The sequence below is a fragment of the Muscardinus avellanarius genome, assembly GCF_963383645.1.
Source record: "Muscardinus avellanarius genome assembly, chromosome: 13".
Taxonomy (NCBI): domain Eukaryota; kingdom Metazoa; phylum Chordata; class Mammalia; order Rodentia; family Gliridae; genus Muscardinus; species Muscardinus avellanarius.
In genome coordinates, this window is record NC_137799.1 from 76,392,420 (window position 1) to 76,408,054 (window position 15,635).

At 41.0% G+C, this 15,635-nt stretch overlaps 1 protein-coding gene across 2 annotated transcripts in view; it reads right to left on the reverse strand.

The window, feature by feature from the left end:
* Positions 1–2,811: 2,811 nt before the first annotated feature.
* CEMIP2 (cell migration inducing hyaluronidase 2) overlaps positions 2,812–15,635 on the reverse strand; it is a gene marked incomplete at both ends in the record, with an annotated part of 75,322 nt that continues 62,498 nt past the window's right edge. For both annotated transcript variants that reach the window (XM_080709111.1, XM_080709110.1), the window contains 4 exons: positions 2,812–3,004; positions 3,331–3,438; positions 6,140–6,294; positions 12,289–12,387. In XM_080709111.1, coding sequence (XP_080565237.1) covers positions 2,812–3,004; positions 3,331–3,438; positions 6,140–6,294; positions 12,289–12,387 — 555 coding nt within the window. The remainder of the gene's footprint in view (positions 3,005–3,330; positions 3,439–6,139; positions 6,295–12,288; positions 12,388–15,635) is intronic.

Consider the following 15,635-nt stretch of genomic DNA (forward strand, 5'->3'; position numbering starts at 1 on the left):
CCAGCTCTCAATTGCCTGAAATGTGCCATCAGCTTATCTGTCCAATTTAAAAAAAGGAGAGGATTAAAGACAGAAAATTGGATTAGAAAGTTCTGTTAAAAAGAGACAATAGTGAGATGCTGTGATTAGCATTGGGAGTTTTGTAATACAGGGATCTCACATAAATAGATATGTGAAACTGTGATTTGTTTTTGGTACTGGGGATTGAGTCCAGGGGCATTCTGCCTCCAATGAGGTTTACATCCTCAAGCCCTTTTAGAACTTTTTCATCTTGAAACAGGGTCTCACTAAGTTGCTGAGCCTGGCCTCAAACCTGCAGTCCTCCTTTCTCAACCCTCCCCAGCCACGTGCCGGGATTATAGGTGTTTACCATTTTGTTTTATTTTTGTGGTCCTGGGGATTGAACCCAGGGATGCAACTGTGTCTTAATCACACATACACACAGAGGAAAAGAAATTACAGACTTAACAGTGGACTTTTAATATTAGTGCAGTGGTTCCAAAACCTGGCTGCATGTGAAAATCAGCCAGGTCTCTATTAAAAAATAAATAAAATTCCAATGCCCAGGCTGAACCCCACATCCATTAATTTAAATCTGGGGGTCAGCGGGTGGGGTCTGCGCCTCCACATTTTTAAAGCTCCCCAGGGTGATTCAAATGTGCAGCCAAGGTCAAGAGCCTTTGGAGAACATGGTACCCAACCCGCTAATGCTCAGTCTTGTAAAATCTACTTGGTGGATTTCCATTCCTTGTTTCTGCCAGTAAACTTCTTTATAGCTGCAATCTAGAATTTTTAAGAAATTACAGAGATTCAAATACACACATATACAAAATACATGCACACATTTTTATTTATTTAACTTAGGCCCTGATTATTAGTATATAAATGAGAAAAATTGAGTGTTTTGAAACTTACATTTTCTCCTCAAATCTTTTAAAGAACCAAACTCTTAAAAAACACACATCAAAGATATTTAAGTTAACACACACACACACACACACACACACACACACACACACACACACTTTAATCACCTTCAGGAACCATGATCCAACAGTACACATGAGATCTCATTCATCACTATTTATATATTAAAAAAAAAAAGCCCACACCCTTAAACAAGTAACCAAACTTGGATTAAGACGCGTGCCCTTAGCAGGAGCACTTACAGTTAGAATGGTTTATCGGTAGCACTTTGAGGTAGCATATTTTGTAAAGTAATAGAAGTCACACAGCTGCTCTGTAGTTTCTCCTGGATACCAAGGCACAGGCCATGAGGCCCGGCCATGGGGTGAGGACAGTGACTGTCCACTCTCACTGCCGACATCCAGCCCGGCATGCTTGGCCATTTCTCCGCCAGACTCCAGCCTTGTAGATTTACAGAAATGTGAAGCCATTTGGACACTTTTTTTCCAAGTGTGCAGCATCAGGCTTTAGGGCCAGACATGTTTGGCACACGGAGCCCTTACTGGCAGAAGACACACAATCTCAGCAGAAAGGGAAGAAAGGGAAATTGGGTGTCACGGTGCCCTTTTTGTCTTTAACAATTTAACTTGAGGGACTCACTCCTTTAAGGCCATAAAGAAGTTCATTTCTCAATCTTCCCTCCAGGATCTGGCCCTCAAAAGGCTACTTCTTTCTCTCCCCTGGGTACAATCATTTTGGGGTATCATTAAGCTTTCTGGGATTTTGCTGGCAGGATGGTGAGCAGGGAAGCTTTTACAACTCCACACACAAAAAATAACAACCAAAAACCCAGGTGCAAGAGCAACATCAAGAACAGACTTCCTTTGTGCAAGTTAAAATGACACAAGTTTACAGTTTAGGAAAATAGCCTGAGGAATAAAGGGAGGGAGGGAGGGAGGGAAAAAAGGAAGGAAAGGGAAGGAGGGAAGAAGGAAGGAAGGAAGGGAGGGAGGGAGAGGAGGGAAGGGAAAGAAAGAAGGAAGGAAAGGGAGGGAGGGAAAAAAGAAGGAAGGAAGGAAAGAAGGAAGGAAGGAAGGAAGGAAGGAAGGAAGGAAGGAAGGAAGGCAAACCAACCTGTAAATACTCAGCTCAAAACACAAATACACAGTCCAGACAGGCTGAGGATTAAAGCTGCAAAGACTGGTCCCAACAACCTTAGACCCTGGTGTAGGTTAAATTTTTGCCCAATGGTCACAGATGAAAGGGATTTCTAATCCCAAAAAGCCCTTTTATCCCAATATACTTGCTGTTTGAAAGCTGACCTCTTAGAAGTAATTGATATACCAATGAATAAAAACAGCACATGTCCAGGCAAAAAAGGGCATGAGCTGGGCCTGAGTTGCCACCAAAAACTGTCATTCGGCATCCTACAAAATCATCAAAGGCTGCCCAGAAAGAGGGTCCCGGGCATCACTGAGCAGGCCAGCCACCCCAGTCAAGCGCCCCATGACACTGAGTGTTAGACTTCAAGAATCCAAGGTGCTAAGGAAGCTGGTCCTCTCAAAAGCTAGGACTGACTTTCAAAAGCTCCCACCTTCCCACCCCATTCTACAAAAAGTACAACACCGCTCACAGCCACTACAAACCCCGGGGCGCCAGGCGAGGGGCAAGAGAACTGCTCTCTGAATACAACAACCTTACAAAGACAAATAAATTCTTTACCATTTTGTACAACCAGAAGGTGCATGAGCTGGTATTCAAGCAGTTCCTTTAAAAAAAAAAACCTTTCCCCTTTTGTATTAAACAGGTAAATGGTTTCATTGGGTTAACAGTGTCATTTTAAAATGCCATAAATTAAATAAGTTAGTTCACATTTTTTCCCAGCACTTAGGTTACAGTCAGTCTCTACAGCACTTTTGAAGCTTGCTTCAACAGTTCCAGGTCTCTTCTGAGGACACTGCCGACTCTGGGACACCCATAATCCTCCAGCTGCAAAGGTATGAACTGTTCAAGCACACCAAGGCCCTGGCCAGCAGGACTGGTAAATAACTTAGTCCACGATGGTTTGAAGTTTCCGCTGAATCCCAAAAATATGGTACTCCCTTCAAAAATAAACATAAAAAATTTCAATTTGTACAACTAACAGTTCCAGCAAGATAAGTCAGAATTAAGCAAAACAAAGACAGAAATATACGTATATATCCCACCCTACATTTCCTTACTTCAGCAAATGACCTCTTTCCACCCAAATAACAAAGCACATCCCAACACACTTCCTCTAACGCTGTCCTCTTCTATAGAAACGACCTTGATGACACCCAGGCCTACCCAACAGGCTCATGAAAACTGTCTAGTAACTAAATTTCGCCATAAAAATGCATATGCCGTTGGCCTCATAAGAACGTCATGGAATAATACAAACACAAACCTTTATTATAAAGATGAGCTGGTTTGGCTAATCCCAAAGGTATTAAGGAATCTGAAATATTCAATTGCTTTAGTTCTCCTCTTGTGCTCAACAGAACAATAGACCTGTATTGTAAAAGTCAGAAAATCAGAGCCCATTCCAGTCATTCAGCATGCACGTTTTAACTTTCGGAACCCAGCAACATAGAGACATAGTAGATAAAAACAGAATTCAAAAAAGGAAATAACCCAGATGCTTTTCCCATTTCCCTTCCCAATACCTGGAAGAAGCTTCTCATGTTGCTAGAGACCCAAAGTAACTGAGGTAAACTGATGCAGTGGGCAGTCCAGGACTCTTTTTTTTTTTTTTTTTTTTTTTTGGCAGTACTGAGGATGGAACCCAGGGCATTCTACTTCCGAGCTACAGAGGGTCTCACTGAGTTGCAAAGGGCCTCACTAAGCAGCTGTGGCTGGCTGTGAACTGTGATCCTCTTGTCTCAGCCTCTCAAATGCTGAAATTACAAGTGTGTGCCACCATGCTTGGCTGGAACTCATCTTTTATACGGAATAATCTATCATTTTATTTCAGATGCTCTTTTTTCCTATGTTCTATTATCTACTTACTAACAGAATGGGTGAACATAATCTTAAAATATAAAAATAAGACATGGGGTTATAGCTCAGAGGTAGGTTACTTGCCTAGCATGCACAAGACCCCAGGTTCAATTCCAGTACTGCAAAAAATAAATGAATAAATAAAAATAAAGCATTCTACCTCTGCCTCCACCCCTTTTGAAATAGGGTGTGATTAAGCTGTTAAGGGTCTTGCTAAATTGCTGAGGCTGGCCTAGAACTAGCAATTCTCCTCTGTTGGCCTCCCAAGTACTAGGATTATAGGCATACACCACTACACCCAGTTTAAACCTTGCTATCTTAGCCATGTATCATGTCTACACAGTACTCAGGCCCGTTTGTAGACTCTCTGCCTTGGCTTAGTTACTATGGTTTCCTGGTTTATTTTCGTATCTGACATAATAAATCCTTTGTATTCCTATAATTTACTTAAAGAATTTACCACTTTTCCACATTTATTCTTCCAGGTGAACTTCAGTATCAATTGCAAATTACAAAAGGAAAGTAACCTATTTACTTCCCCTAATGGAAATTTCAATTTAGGTAGAGTGATAACTTTACAACATTAATTTTTCCATCCAGAAAGGGTCTCTTCTTTAACTCTTGCTGCCTCTCTTTTAGTAAGGATGGGTCTTGACATTTCTTATGACTAAGATTCTTAAGTTCTGTACTGACGTGGGCTTTGTCTCAGTCTTTCTAGAGCAGTGGTGACCCAAGTCAGAATTAGTGCAGAGGACTCTCCCCGTGAGCCTGTACACTTCCCGTGAGATCACTGCAGTCAACCCCCCACCTCAAATGCCTCTTCTGTCTCCCTATGTCACTGCCAGCTGCCCCATAATTTCTTAATCCCTAGTTAAAATGCAACATATATATACAGAAACACATTCCTAAGTGCCCAGCACTTTTAAGTTTTGCAAACTAAGCACACTTGTATGACCAACAGCCAGATAAAGAAATAGCATTACCAATCTCTTAAAAATTCTTCTTATATTCTCTTTTCAAATACTACCTTTATAATAAACTGGTTTAAAGTCTTAAACCTATAGGGTGCCTTGCAGGACTACTGTTTTGTCCTAAAAACTTGTGGTGACTTATATGAAAAGTCCTAAAGTTACAAGTGTCTCAACATTAGGAAAAAGCCTTAAACCCTTAAAGTTTACTGAAACCTCCAAAATGGGTCCCCTATAATAATCTTGAACCAGAAGAGAACTATAGTCAGTCCCCCATATCCACAAGTTCTGAATATATGAATTTAATCAACTGTAGATCAAAAATATTTGGGGAAAAATTGCTTCTGTGCCACTATTCCCTAAACAATATAGCATCACAGGGTGTTTACATGGTACTTGGTATCACACATAATCTAGAGTTGATTTAAAATATGCAGGAGGGTATGCCAAGGTTATATGCAAGCATTACACCATTTTATCTAAAGAATTTGAGCACTTGCAGATTTGGGTATTTGCAGGGGGTCCTAAAAACAATCCTCTCTGGATACCAAGGTATGGCTGTATATAGACTATTGCACCAAACAATCCAATGTCTTCATGGAATCTGGCTCTGTGATCTATAAAGGACATAGTCATCATATCAACTGAAAATGACTGAAGAGCTAGACAGGCACTCACTCCCTGAAAAGCTTATGTTCTTCCCTAAAATCTGCAGCAAAGCTAAGGGAAAAAAGGACCCTGAATTTGTCTCCTTGTCCCCAAGCAAGGTCTGACCAACCTAAAAAAAGAATCTTTCTTCAGTGATCAACAAAGAAACACCTGTCAAACCAGTGCTCTTAAAAGAGAGAAGAGACATTCAACCACTTAAAAATCAATTTATCCTTTTCCAGGCATTACCAAGTGACCCAGGGGATGGCTTCCTAAATCACAGTCAGGGGGTTCATCAGGGGGACAGGTGGCTACAATTTAAAACCACCTGGCAAATTACTTCCAAGTGGTAATAAGCCTTCTAAGCAAGGGGGAAATAAAGTAGAACAACTTAACATTAAAGAGGAGCATAGTAATATTCCAAAGGGTGAGCTTTTCTCTTCCTAAAAGTCTGTCCACCATTTGCAAAAGTCTTCTAACATCCAAGTCGGTAGACTTGGATAAGTAAAAGCTCAGAGGTAACCAGGTGTTATCTGGGTAGAGGACTCCACATCTTTAAGCTGGCTTGTCTCTGGTACAGAGTAAGTTTGACCTACCTTGGAGGGATATTTGTTTTCAAATACTCTTCCACGGAACCAACATCAGCAAAGAGGAAAAGCTTCTTTTCTGTCAACCGGAAGGGAACGCTGCAGGCATCCACGATCAGGAGGAGGACGCCTGCGCTTCGGAAGGTAAAGTCGGTGCCATTGACCTGAGAATACAGAAACATCAAGGACATCTTGAGGATGACTGCTCTTTCCAGCCTCTTCTCAGCCCATGATTCAAATGGTACTTCCAAATTGTGTGTTTCACTTACTCTGTCCAGCCAATGTCTGATATTTAATACAAACTCTGCTTTGACTTGTCTTTGCTGGCGGGACAAGATGCTCTGAGCGAGCGCACAGCCCACTCAGTCGAGTTGGGTGACTCTGTCTGTAGTCTCAAGCCTCCATCCTCACGCACACACTAGGTGAGACGTCTGTAATCCAGTGATCAGGGGCCTCTGTACACACATGCACAGCTCAGGATTTCATCCATGGAAACCCCTCACTAGAGTTTAAGATTTGGAATATTGTAGAAGCCCAACTACTTGCCAGGTGTGGTGGCACATGACTGTAATCCCAATACTTGGGAGGCTGAGACAAGGATCGCAAGTTCAAGGATAGCCTTGGTAACAGAGCAAGACTCTCAGCAACCTAGTGAAATCCTGTTTCAAAACAAAATAATAAATGAGGCTGAGGGTGTGATTCAGAGGTAGGATGCCCCTGGATTCAAACCCCAATACCACACACACACACACACACACACACACACACACACACACAAAAGAAACAAGTAAAACAATACCAAGTCCCAGGTAAGAATGTTCAGCTCGTGCATGTGAAAAGTACTAGAGACAAATATGACAACACACCATATTCCATGACCTTCCCAGGGTCCCAGGTACCGATGTGTCGCTGTGGAGTCCAACAATGGCCTCTGACCTTGAAGTACAACCTACCTGGGGCTGTTGCTTGGGTGTTTTTTTTTTAACTATAATTTCTTTAAATTTCTAGTGAGCTATTAGAAGAGTGGATGTCTGGATCCACCTGTTTCCCTTCTGCAACCCTCACCAGATGCAAGGCCAGCAGGCTCGGCTCACGTTCTTCACACAGTTAAATGCATGGAGAGGCTGAGCTAACGAATTCCATACAGATAAAATTACACCTGTACACAGTACAAAATTAAAGACTGCTAACAGAGGGGGACAGGTGTAGGTATAGTCTTGAAGAATCTTTGCGCTGCATTTAAATAAGTCTATCTTTAATGCAGAGTTGTTAAGTAAATCTTACATTCTGGACCTAGATGAGTGGTGATGGCTGCACAATCAAAATATAATCCACACCACTGAACAACACAGCCCAAAATGGTTACGATGGTACATTTCATGTTACACGCATCTTACCACAATTAAAAAGACTGGGAAAGAAACAAAAAAGTAAAATTTTATTTTGTCCACATATTTATATGGATTTGTGACTATGCTGCTCACCTGTGAAAAATACATAAGCTCCTGAAGAGCAGATGTGAGACTGGGTGCAGGCCCTGGCTGGCTACAAATCGAGTTAAACTGAATGGCTGGACACCTGTTACTTAAAAAGTGAGCTCTAATTCTAGTGTTGACTTTGAGGCTCACATCTGTACTTCCATTAACCATCTTAAAAAAGACAACTAACACTTTGTACATTCACTTTCCTCACCTGAGAAAATAAAATAAGATTTTTATCTTAATTTTACTTAAAATAAAAAGTCAAAGCCAGACATGGTGATACACACTTGCAATTTCGGTACTTGGGAGGCTGAGTTAGGAGGATCACAGGCTCGAGGACAGCTCAGCAACATAACAACTCTCAGCATCTCTAGTGAAATCCTATTGCCAAACAAAAAATAAAACAGGGCTGGGGATGTAGCTTGAAGGGTCCAGTACTGAGTACCCCCCACACATATACACATAGAAAATGATTTCTTTAATTTTATTTATTTATTTATTATTTATTTATTTATTTTGCAGTACTGGGGGTGAAACCCAGGGACATTCTACCTCCAAGCTATAGCCCAACCTTATTTTTTTTTTTTTTGGGTGGTACTGGGGATACAACCCAGGGGCCTTCTACCTCCGGGCTACACTCCCAGACCTATTTTATATTTTATTTGGAAACAGGGTCTCTTAAATCAGCTGAGGCTGGCTTCGAACCTGCTATTCTTTATTTTGAAACAGAGTCTCACTGAGTTGCAAAGGGCCTCACTAAGCACCTAATCACTGTCTGCAAACAGCGATCCTCCCATATCAGTTTCCCAAATGCTGGGATTACAAGTGTGCACCAAGGAAGATGGCGACCGAGAAAAGCGGGGCTTAAGAGCCCCGCTAACAACCAATCTCCATTACCACAAAATCAGCGCCTTTCATAGCCAGAAAACACCATCACCAGAGAAACAAAAAAATCACCAGGCTCCAGAGAGAAAGCAGACTGAGAACAGAGCTCAGAGCCACAGAGGAGATAACCGGCCTCAAGCCTGAGGACGCGGCAGCAGCGCCATACTGCCGGCGGCAGCGGTGAGTTCACCGGACGGCTATAGCAAGCCGAGGTGAGCCGCTGCGGAACAGCCAGGCGGGATTTCTTGCCGCAGGTAAAATCTAAAGCACCCAGTGGCTGAGCTTAGCACACGCTGCAGTGATTCAGAGTGGAAATCAAAACCAAGAAAAAATACGCCAGCATCACGGCCGAGGGCGTAGCAGCGGCGTCATATTGCCACCGGCGGCAGCAGCAGAGAATTCACGAATCCAGTACAGCTACATCTGCGTACTCAAGAACAGTGAGTAAAATTGCGGGCCACAGAGGAGAAATCCCAGTACTGTACTCCCTGGGACTTGACCCAGTGGGGGAGGGGCGGTGGCAGAGATATCACACCATAGGAGAACGTGCAACCCGGCACCCCCCACAGTCTAAAGCAGCCTCTATCGACTCCCTGGGTCGGAGACTCTGTGATACAACCCAGTAAAGGAGTAGTGGGGTCTGAGATACTACTGACTCGAGATCCAGAGCACCTTAAGTGAAGTCATAGTGACCCAAGGGAAGAACCCAGAGAAGGCACAAACTTCTGAAATCATAGGAAAGAGGAATAATACTGGAGCAATGAATGCCCACAACCCCACAACATCAGAACCCGATAAAACAGAAAATCAGAGATTTCTAGAAGATCAAATCAGGAAAATAACTGTAGAAATAATAGAGGTGCTTCGAAAAGAACTCAGAGAGAGCCAAAAAGAGATAAAGGATGCAATTAATGAAGTAAAGGCCTCAATTCAAAGCACAAATAACCGATTAGACCACATGGAGAACAGAATCTCGCTCTTAGAAGATGATCATTCCAAAAATGAACGCATAGTTTCTAATCTAGAAAAAAATATCCGACAGCAGGAATCTGATATTGAAGAAATATGGGCCCATTTTAAGAGAGCTAACCTAAGAATAATTGGAATAGAGGAGGGAAAAGAAAGTGAAACCAAGGGATCAACAATCTCCTCAAGGAAGTAATAGCAGAAAATTTTCCAAACATAGAGCAAGAGGTTGATACATAGGTCCAGGAAACTTATAGAACTCCCTTTAGACAGGATCAGAGAAGAGGATCCCCACGCCACATAATTGTCAAAATGACCAATGTGGAAGCCAAGCAGAGAATCTTAAAGGCAACAAAAACAAAGGGCCAAGTGACATTCAGAGGCAAACCAATTAGAATCACTCCAGACTTCCCAAATCAAGTCATGAGAGCCAGAAGGGCTTGGAGTAACATATTCCAAACTCTGAAAGAAAACAACTTCCAGCCAAAAATTTCCTACCCAGCAAAACTTTCTATCAAATTAGATGGAGAAATAAGAAGCTTCCATGACAAACAGAAACTGAAGGAATTTATGTCTTCAAAACCAGCACTAGAGAAAATACTCAAAGAGATTAACTACAAAGAAGAAATAGGTAACACACACCAGAACCAGAGAAATAAGATTTTCCATCCAACAGACAACTAAGATTGGTTATCTGTGGAGATTCATTATTTATGTTAGTCTTTTACCTATCTCTAAATGGTATTGTTTGCCTTTATTGTTGTTAATTTTTAGGATTTCTAGTTGGAATATTAATATACCTTCAGATATAGCATTTGGAAATATTTTACCCCATTCTATTAGTAACTTTTAACTCTGTTTACATTGTCTTTGGATATACAATATCTTTTTTATTTTTTAGGGAGTTTGTATACTCTTCTGTTGCCTGTGCCATTGAAATCATATCCAAGAAATCACTGCCAATTTCAATGTTGTGAGGTTTTATGACCCAGATTTTCTCCTAAAAGTTTATAGTCTTAAGATTTATATTTAGGTCTTTTATCTATTTTGAGTTAATATTTGTATATGGGATTAGGTAAGGGTCCAACTTTATTCTTTTCCATGTAATTATTATGTTTCAACAATATTTAGTTAAAAGATTATTATTTCCACCACCAAATGTTCGTGGAAACCTTGTCAAAAATAACTTGACATTATATGGAAGAATTTAGCTCTAGGCTTTTATTTAACTCCAATGGTTTATATATCTGCCTTTAGAATAGTACTACACTGTTTCAATTATTGTAGCTTTATATGGTTTGAAATCAGAAAATATATATCTTCTAGCTTTGTTCTTTTTCAAGATCGTTTTGGGTATCTAGAGTCCATATTCCATATTAGGATAGATTTTTTTTCTGAAAAATAAATAAATAAATGTATGATAATTTCACCTAAAAAAAAGAGAAAATATATTTTCTGGTAAGAAAGAAAGCAAAAAGAAATATTGAAATGTTATCTTTAAGTCACCAAAAGCTTGGTATCAGACAAATGAAACTGTTATGTGAGATTATCATTTTTAATTCTGGATAAATTGCTATAATACTAGATGTCAACCACTAAGCCAAGCATGGGAGGGAGGGATGGGGAGAGAATGGGGTGGGGATCGGGTGGGGGCTGACTGGGCGATGTGTGCATGTATGTCTACAAAAGTTTGTATCCCACTATGATGTATGAATACAGTGCACCAATAAAAAATAAAAAAATAAAAAAAACAAAAAAGAAAACAAGTGTGCACCAACACATACAGCTCAAAAATTGTTTTTTAAATTAAAGAAATTTTAAAATCATTTCCCGTATCTTTTTTTTTGGTGTGTGGGGGGGGTGATACTGGGGTTCCTGGAAGCCCTTCTACCTCCATGCTATACTCCCAGACCTATTTTATATTTTTTATTTGGAAACAGGGTCTGTTAAGCCAACACAGCTGGCTTCGAACCTACGTGATCCTCCTGTATCTGCCTCCCAAGTGCGGGAATTACAAGCATGTGCCACCACGCCAGCTTCCCATATCTTAAGCAATGTGAGAGTTCATTTTAAGTCCAAAACCAAGATAAAACAGTTTTCTACATATTGATTGCTTATGGCAATTATTTTCTAAGCAAAGATGACTTTTTTCTTGGAGAAATGAAATAGAAGTTACCTGCAATACTCTTTGTAAAAAACGATGTGAACAAATTTCAACTGTAACCTAAATATAATCCGTAAACAATCCACTTGGAAAAAAGTTAATTTTAAGTCCAAAAGAGGTATTTATGCCTCAATTTTTTTGTTTGCCACCAATAATCCAAATGTAGCTGCATAACAGTAGTTATTGCCAGACATAATTTATGTCACCAGGAGAAAGAAAAACAAGAAGCCACAGCACTGTACACACATGTTCTGATCACAATGTTTGTGCCCCCAAATCTTTTGTTGGAATCCTAATCCCCAAAGTTATATTATTAGAATAACATCTGGGAAGCAATTAGGGAATGAGGAGGGAACCCTTAAGAATGGGACACATACCCTTACAAAAAAGCCCATGAGAAAACCTCGGCCCTCTCACCACGAGAGGACACGGCAAGAAGGCACCATGTATATGAGCCAGGGAACAGCCCACAGGAGTCTCATCCACAGTGCCTGGACCCTGGGCTTCCCAGCACCTGGGGAATGGCCCACGGGAGCCTCATCTACAGTGCCTGGATCCTGGACTCTGGTCTTCCCAGCCGCCAGACCTGTGAGAAACACCTGGTCCACTGCATTTCATTAAAGCAACCCGAACAGACCAAGACAACACATGAAAGCACTTACAGAAATAACTGATGGGTCTCCGCGCTGAGTTTCTGCTTTACTCGGTGACTGGAACTGCACAGGGAGGTAGATCTTGTGAGGATCACTGGTAAATACCACCTGAAATGGAAGAAGTTCCATATTTAAGGCAACTATATCCACCCTCCTCCTCAAAATAAGCTCAATTATATCAATGCCAATGGTGTTTTTCTTTTTCTGAGCTTTCTATACATATTTCATAGACTAGAATTCTATCTTTGGTTAAGTTTAATAGAAGAAGCATATGTTTCTTATTTTCTATAGTGATCTCAGTTTCAAATAAATACAATCTTGTTAATAAAACCAACTCAAAGACTGGATATGTTCTCAGTGGCAGAAAGCATGTGCTTAGTATGCACTAAATCCTAGGTTTAATCACCAGCTCCCACCCCCTCAAAAAATAAGTTCATTAGGTGACTAAATATATGTGCTTTAAATTTAAATCTTTGTAAACACTCATGCAAAATCCAAAAAAAAAGCACAAATCTTTTTAAAAAGTTGTTTTTAGATCAATTAACCTGAATTAGGGCTCAGTTACCCTAGGACTGAGGAAAGCATCTTGAATAAGGGCTAGCCTATTTTAAAATCCTGGTGGTTTGCCGGGCATGGTGGCGCTCGCGTATAATCCCCGCGCTTGGGAGGCGGAGACAGGAGGATTGCGCAGGTTTGAAGCCAGCCGTGCTGGCTTAAGAGACCCTGTTTCCAAAAAAAAAAAAAAAAAGTATAAAATAGGTCTGGGAGTGTAGCCCAGAGGTAGAAGGGCTTCCAGGAACCCCAGTACCACCAAAAATAAAATAATAAAATAAATAAAATCCTGGTAGCCCTACACACAGGCCTCGGTTCATCTCCAAACCTGCAAGGGGCTTCTTAGGGAAGCCGCGCCCCCACACAGCCCCATCTCTCTCTGTTCCAGCTCACTCAAGGGGCAGGGCCAGCCCCACATCCCTGGAAGTCTCCTTACCTGCCTCTGCCCTTGTGGTGCTCTTCCCTCCCCAAGACAGCCTTTCCCTGGCCCTTCCACACCTGCAAATTATTCCCAGTCTCCAAACACCGTTTCCTCCTTAAAGGCTCTGTTCTCATTCAAAGGCACTTTTAATTCTCACACAATTAAGTACTTAAAAGTATGTTTCCTGCCGGGGTGGTGGCACATGCTTGTAATCCCTGCGCTTGGGAGGCGGAGACAGGATCGCACAGGTTCAAAGCCAGCCTCTCTGGCTTATGAGACCTGTTTCTAAATAAAAATATAAAAAACAGGTCTGGGAGTATGGCCCAGAGGTAGAAGGGTTTCCAGGAAACCCAGTACCACACACACACAAAAAAAAAAGTATGCCTCCTTATGAATTGATGTCAACAACTTCATTGCAAGAACAAGTATTCATCAGGATACTGATAAGCAGCATTTAGATGCTGATTATTTCTTTCTTTGAAGTTTTAGGTGTGGAGTCAAAGTTCATGTGAATTTCCCTACTTTGCATGCGTGCGCGCACACGTGTGTGTGTGTGTGTGTGTGTGTGTGTGTGTGTGTGTGTGTGTGTCGGGAGGCGGGGTTACTAGAGATTGAACACAGGTACATTCCATCTCTAAGCTATACCCCCAGCCCTATTTTATTTTTATTTTGAATTAAGGCCTCACTATTTGCTGAGACTGTCCTCAAACCTGAGATTCTCCTGTCTCAGTCTCCCAAGCACTGGGATTACAAGTATACGCCACCCCACTTGGCTCCCTATTTACTTCTAATACACGTTTGGCTTTGATATTCATAACAAAATCCCTCATAAATTTCTAAGTAAAATTGATGTTTCTAAATACTTTACAACTGTACAAGATCAGTCACTGGTACCATAAAAAAATATAATTAATGTTTCTAGTACAAAGAATAAAGAATGCTAAACATTAGTGTATGAACCATTTAGAGGTGAGCCTAGGGTACTTCCAATGGTGATTAAATCATTTTATAAATTACATATATTAAAGTTATATAGTCTCTTCAGCTACTAAACAGCTCAATGGTAAAGTGATTCCCTTGCATGCTAGAGGCCCTGGGTTGCGTCCCTAACATCACAGGGGAAAAATAGTCTAGTTAAATGATTTTATAGCTAGGCACAGTGGCCCTCACCTTTCATGCTAGTGCATGGGAGGCGGAGGCAGAAGGATCGCAGGTTCAAGGCCAGTTTGGGCCACTTAGTGCCCTATCTCAAAATAAAATAAAAAAGACCTGGGGATGCAGCTCAGCAGTAGACACCTCTCAGTTCAGTCCCCAGTGCTACAAAATACATACTCACACACAGATACACACATACATTTGTACATACATAAAATGAAGTCTCTTCAGCAATGAAGGACTTTTGAACTAATCCAATGTGAGAATTATGCAGTAGAAATGAGTGTCCCACAAACATGATCTCAAAATGTCACTTTAACAGTCAAAATCAACATGGGGCTGGAGGTGTAGCTCAGTGGCAGAACATGCACTTAGCATGTGCAAGGCTCTGGGTTTGATCCAAAGCACTGTCAAAAACAAAATCCTGCAGGGCATGGTGGCGCACACTTGTAATCCCCGCGCTTGGGAGGTGGATGCAGGAGGATCACGCAGGTTCAAAGCCAGCCGTGCTGGCTTAAGAGACCCTGTTTCCAAATAAAAAAGTATAAAAATAGGTCTGGGAGTGTAGCCTGGAGGTAGAAGGGTTTCCAGGAACCCCAGTACCACAAATAAATTAATTAATTAATTAATTTCATGGGCCAGGCAAGGACCCATATACATGCAAACATACATGCCTATATACAGATATTCTTCATGTACATTTTGGGATTGTTGCTTTGAGTTTTAGTTTCACTTATTTGGAAGAATAGAGGCAACCCAAGAATATGGGAAATAAAAATTGTGACAGTGAGTTGTCATTAAAATAAATTTATATATCATAATGGGCAGCATAAACACATCGTTTTCTTCCTTCTTTTACCACTTCTTCTTTCCTAATTTTTTACTTTCTTCTTTTTTCTTCCTTCTTTTACTGCTTTTACTTCTTGTTTCAATAGCCAGAAACAAGGGGGGTGGGGGGTGAGAAAAAAACTTGAGCATTGGAAGAAGAAATTTTGTTTTTCCAAATCATTTGATCAGAAATAAAAAGATTTAGAAGTTTTCTCCAGAAAACTTGCACATGACCAGGCCAGGCACAGTGGTACACACCTGTAATCCCAGAACTTTCGGAGGCTAAGATAGGAAGATCGCAGGATAGAGTCCAGCTTCAGCAACTTAGTAAGACCCTATTTCAAAATACAAAATTTTAAAAAGGGAGGCCACGGGTGTAGCTTGGAGGTAGAAAACCCCT